The sequence below is a fragment of the Arachis stenosperma genome, chromosome 3 (assembly GCF_014773155.1).
Source record: "Arachis stenosperma cultivar V10309 chromosome 3, arast.V10309.gnm1.PFL2, whole genome shotgun sequence".
Taxonomy (NCBI): domain Eukaryota; kingdom Viridiplantae; phylum Streptophyta; class Magnoliopsida; order Fabales; family Fabaceae; genus Arachis; species Arachis stenosperma.
Window position 1 is genome coordinate 154,882,570 of NC_080379.1, and position 6,000 is coordinate 154,888,569.

Genomic DNA, 6,000 nt, shown 5'->3' on the forward strand with positions numbered 1-6,000 from the left:
GACTCTTTTGCATTGGCCATGATTTAGAGGCTGTGATGACTCGCATAAGTCCTGATGTCAATTCATGATGCTAACTATTTAGAGGATCTTTGACAATGCAGGTTGAAACCCAGTTAATGAAAGACAGATAAATGAAAACTACTATCATCTCAGGGCTGTACGATGGTAATTTCTATAGTGAGTTCTTCATCTTAACCTCTTGACAGTCAGTCAATTTACATAGCAACAACAGGGGAACTCAGCCAAACAACTAGAGGAAATAAAAAACCAAAGCACATACACAAGATAAAACAGCATAGGGCCATAATTTGCCAATATCCAGCCTTAACAATATATAAGCAGTGACCAAATAGGAAATTCCTCTTTAATCAACATAATTAGTAAACAAAAAAAGGAAGGCAAAAAGAAATCTCAATTTAATTTACAAGCATCCCCAAACTCAATCATGTACCGGCATTGGGAAGAGCTGCCATAAAGGAATTGTAAGAAGACTCAAGATCAAAGTGAAGTTGCCGAGCCTGCTGTTCTGTCAACTCATCAGCTGCCCCCATCTTCGACAACCTCGCAATCCATTCCTTCATCTTTGTTTTCCCCTCGAAATCAGGTGGCAAGATCGTCAACTTATTGAGGGAAGCATAAAGGTCCGAAAGCAGTGGGTGCACCTGATCCACAGCCACCATGTTAAGCTTCAACGAATCCATAGCCGTAATAAAGTTCTGCACACACTCAGCTACAATGGCAGCCGAGGTTGATGTAGAGGCAGCAGCCGCTGCCCGATGCTCCACCGTAGCAGGAATACCGGATATCACAAGCCGGTTAATGGCAGCAGGGCACTCCATCTTGTAAGTGTCTGCAAACCGCTCAATGCTAGGGACAGTGTCTTTGAGCGTGGAAGCCAGTGTTTTGAAATGCGCAATTAGCTTCTGGCACTCTAACTCATACTCCTGTGGTGAGATTATATCCCTAACATAGGCTTTCTCAAGCCTCTCAGTGGCTTTGATAATGGCATAGAGCTCAGCAAAGTTATCATACATTTCCCTCTCGCGCTTGTCATTCCATAGCTTAACCTCCATAGTAGTACTATAAAAGGGTTATATGAATACACTGTGAAGGAGGAGGATTGGAGAAGAGAACGGGACACGCGCAAAGGGATGAGCCCCTCTTCACTGAGGAATAAAAACAAACACAACATGGTCACAAATGTAACAGTGCTAAGATCACAAAACCAACCAAAGGGGTTTGGGGAATCTAACCTAAGATCAGCAGTTCGTAACATGACAAACCAAAATGCAAAGAATATACTGTAGACTGTAGAGTAGTGCTAAAACCAAGAGTTGCGAATTCACCATTCTCATGTGATAAAACAAAACAACACAAAACAAAACACGAGAACAATTCCTAATAAATATCCTATCTTTCCATCGGAACAAACCAGAAGCAATCCAAAACAGTCAATGAATCATACTGGGTTTCTATTATTTGCTTTCAAATCCCGAGTGAAAAAAAGAGGGGTTTTTTCTTTTGTACATTAAGAAACCCAGCTTGGAATGGGTAGATTGTGATTTGTGAAACTATCATGAAATATTCATTATAAGGAAGCAAACAAGACAAAGGAGCGCAAACATTGATAAAAAACAAGCAAAGCAGAAAAGCAAACAAGTAAGCATGATAATCCCATTGTAAAAAATCAAATCCCCGGCATCAGGAGAAACCCGAAATTAGTAAAATTGCGGATAAGAAAGAGAGGGAGAGAAAAAGAAGAAACTCACAGAGAGAGCAGGAAGAAACGAAGAGGTTGATGGGAATTGGGGAAAGGGGGGTGTTTGTACTTTGTAATAAGAGAGAGAGAGTTTGAGGAGAGTGGAGAATGAATGAAAGGGAAGGGGGGTCTGCATGAGATTAATCAGGTGCGATGCGGTGCACCCGAGAGGTTGCGTTTGCGTTTGCGTGTTCGGGTCCCACTCGCGATGGCTTTGCTTACGTCATCAACGTGTAGCAGCAAATTATCCACTAACCTAAGTAATAAAAAACATCCCATTATTAATGAATAAAATTTAGTTAGATTTGCATTCCACAGCCTTCTTCGTGGACTCATTTTTCAATAAAAAATATTTAATTTATTTTTAATATATATTTTTATAATTAATTTTAGTATACATGTAATATATTATTTTTTAATATTTGAATTCAATATTAAAATAAAAAATTTGGAGAAAAGAAATTCAAGTCAAACTAGTATAAAATAATGTAAAGAAAAATTAGTCGAGATATAAATAACTTGTCACTGATTTTATTGAAAATAGTTTTTTTGAAAAGATATTTAGTTTCGAGTCAAATGGGACCAATATGAAAATATAAAAAATCCTAACTCAAAATTCTAAAAATTTAAATTTTACGATTCACCATTCTATTTTGTCGGATTTAATTTAAATATTACTAAACATTACGAATTTTACGGTGGACAGCATATTTAAAAACTTTTATGAATTATTTACATATAGTTTATTAATTAATGAAATTTAATACTCAAATTTAATACTGAATTTAATCTAATTAAATTGCATTCAAATATGTTTTAAACTTTTTATATACAAATTAAGAATGGTAGGTATCATGCCCTTTTATTTTAATAAATGTGAATGTTGTTCGTACCAAATTGAATATGAGTCACTTTAATATTATCTTTCATTCATATGACTTCCAACAAAATTCTTAACATAGCTAGAAAGGAAAATAACTTAAATGGTATAAACTCTTTATATTTATTTAAAAAATCATCAATTCGAGTCTCTTTATTTTTAGTAAAAAAAAGTATAGCTAAAAAAATAACTCAAATAATAATTAGATGTGTTTCAAACGTATTCAGAGAATTATTTTTATTTTTTATTAAATTATGATTAAACATAAAAAAATATGTGTGTCCGACGAATATTGAATTAGTGTTATATTTAAAATGTGTGTCAACTTAATAAAGTATTTGTACTTGATAGCTTATTATTAGTAATGATCCGTTACTCAAACCCTGACTCACAACCATGACAATCTCGGAACCTGGTATAAGTGGCAGAGATACTGTCTCTAACAACCTCTCAACTCAAACCATCACTATCCCAACAAACTCGGATAACAACTAGCATAGACTCCGTCAAACTAGCAACAGAGATACAAATAACAAACTTGATACGAATAACAAACCACACAACAACAACTCAATATATATACTAGTAAGCTACTAGTCTAAAGGTACGCAATATTCAGTTTTACTTTGAATCATTTTACACTCTTACTTACTTGAGCGTTGGAGACCTTTTGCAGGTGCCCAACGCTGCCTCCCCAGCAAATAGACGACGTTCCGCCGTTTCGCTCCAAGGAAAGCCGATCTTAGCTTCAGCAGGACGAGCTATACCTCGAAGATATCTTTCACGCAGGAACATTTGGCGCCTACCGTGGGGCCTAAATTTTTCTAACCCCACAACTCTTTACTTTACATATTTTTCGCTCTTCTTTTTGCAAGAAACGGCACATGGCAGATGAGCATAGTCACGCTCCCTCGAGTACCAACCAAGCCGAACTCCTGGCGATCAATGAGGCCCTCAGGGCCGAGAACCAGAGAATGGTTGAACTCCTACGCCAGAAGCAACATGAAAATAGCAAGGGCGGGGAACACAAGAATACTGAAAACAAAGACAATAACGATGAGCATATGTCGGAGACAAAACATACCATACCTAATCCCCCGAAAACAACCACCAAAAGAACCAACCTCTTCACAAAGAAAGTCACGAGCTTCGAAATGCCCAGAAACTTCACCTTACCATCAACTTTAAAACCCTATGAAGGAATAGGAGATCCAAATGTCCACGTCACCAAATTCCACGCTATGATGTTTATGAATAAGGAATCCGACCCAATACTATGCTGCACCTCCCCAACCTTCCTGGATGGAGCCGCCTTAATTTGGTTCTCCAACCTCCTTGAAGGTTCCATCTCCAATTTTGATGAGCTGGCCGACCAGTTTGTCAATCATTTTACCGCATCCATGATATACGTCCACAACTCAAACTACCTGAGCACTATCAAACAAGGGCCGAATGAAAGCCTGAAAGACTACATGACCAGGTTCGCGGAGGCAACCAACGAAATACTTAACCTAAACCCTGAAGTCCACCTTTACGCCCTGAAGAGAGGTCTTCGCCCAGGAAAATTCCAAGAATCCATTGTTATAGCAAAACCAAAGACTCTGGCTGAATTCCGAGAAAAAGCAACGACCCAAATTAAAATTGAAAAATTCCGAGCACTGCAAAGAGCGGAAAAACCCACCTCAAATAGAGAGGACGAAAGATGAAACAAGCATTCAAGTAGTAGAACAGACCAGAGGTCCTTCAGATTGACACCCAAGTTCGACAGTTACACTCCCCTTAATACAAAAAGGGAAGACATTTTAAAGGACATCCTACCTCAAAACTCATCAAACCCCCAAACAGGGCCGGTACATATTAAGACCAGAGATATGTAGACAAATCTAAATACTGCGCTTTCCATCAAAAGTATGGCCACACCACAGATGAGTGTGTAATAGTAAAAGATGTCCTCGAGAAACTGGCCCGCCAAGGACTATTGGACAAGTATATCGATAGCCGCGGATGAAAGAGGAACACAGAAGACCTCGGCCAACAATCCAAAATAACCGACAATTCCCGAGATAAAGGGAAAAAGGTAGACAATGATTCAATCCACCTCGCAGAATAATAAATTGCATTTCCGGTGGTTTTGCAGGTGGCAGATGCACAAACTCGGCAAGAAAAAAATCGTACCGAGCTATGATGACTATGACAGAGTCAACCTCATCCCAACCCATCAACAAGGACAAACCAGAAATCTCATTCGTTGCTAAAGACTATAAGGCAACCGATCAAAACCTGGACGACCCCGTTGTCATCACAGCACAGGTCGGAGAGCCACTAGTAAAAAAGATCCTGATAGATCCAGGGAGCAGCGCAAACGTGTTATTTTATTCAACATTCCAAAAAATAAAACTGAGCGACAAGATCCTCCAGCCCTCATCTGGAGAACTGGTAGGTTTCTCAGGTGAGCGAGTTTCCATCCGAGATTACATATAGTTACAAACTACTTTCGGAGATTATCCTAACAGCAAAATCATAGAGATACAATATCTAGTTGTGGATTGCAAAAGTCATATAATATCATTCTAGGTAGACCCTCCTTAAATGCATTCAATGCTATTGTTTCTACTATACATTTGTGTGTCAAGTTTCTTTTGCAGGATAATAAAGTTGTAACTATCCATGGAGATCAGAAGGAGGCCAGGCAGTGCTATAACGCCAGCCAGAAAAATGAACAACCAAGACAACCCGAACAGCAGTATGTCCAAACAGTATATAACTCAGATCGATTACCTCCTCTAGCCGACTTGGATCCCAAAACCAACTATCAAGAATGACCGATGCCAACAGACGACCTTACTAAGATTTAGTTAACAACTGAGGAAGGAAAATATACATACCTCGGCAACGCACTAAAAAATGAAGAACAGGATCAACTAGCCGAGCTATTAAGACAAAACGCCGACCTGTTCACATGGACCCCAGTAGACATGCCAGGGATAGATCCCAATGTCATCTGTCACAAGTTAGCTATCAACCCATCTGTCCGACCTATAGCTCAGAAGAAAAGACACTTCGGCACAGACAAGAGGCCAGCCTCCCTGGAGGAAACCCAAAAACTACTGAACGCTGGCTTCATCAATGAGCTCAGATACTCCACTTGGCTAGCCAACGTGGTAATGGTAAAAAAGAACAACGGTAAATGGAGGATGTGTATGGACTATACAGACCTTAACAAGGCCTGTTCAAAGGACGCATACCCCCTCCCATGCATTGATAAACTAGTTGACAGTTCCTTTGGTTTTTGGTGTTTAAGTTTCATGGATGCCTACTCTGGCTATAACCAAATACTGATGCATCCTGTTGACCAAGATAA

The 6,000-nt window shown here is 39.0% G+C and overlaps 1 protein-coding gene across 1 annotated transcript; it reads right to left on the reverse strand.

Moving 5' to 3' along the window:
• Positions 1 to 342: 342 nt before the first annotated feature.
• On the reverse strand, positions 343 to 1,884 carry LOC130965199 (vacuolar protein sorting-associated protein 28 homolog 2). The gene is made up of 2 exons (XM_057889926.1): positions 1,770 to 1,884; positions 343 to 1,166 (listed from the first exon to the last, which is right to left on the reverse strand). Exon 2 carries the CDS (start codon positions 1,071 to 1,073, stop codon positions 444 to 446), a length of 630 nt encoding a protein of 209 aa, XP_057745909.1. The 5' UTR covers positions 1,074 to 1,166; positions 1,770 to 1,884; the 3' UTR covers positions 343 to 443.
• Between the last annotated feature and the right edge of the window lie 4,116 nt (positions 1,885 to 6,000).

Excerpts from the sequence above, each read along its gene's own strand:
- LOC130965199 (XM_057889926.1), bottom strand. The coding sequence starts at position 1,073 with ATGGAGGTTAAGCTATGGAATGACAAGCGCGAGAGGGAAATGTATGAT.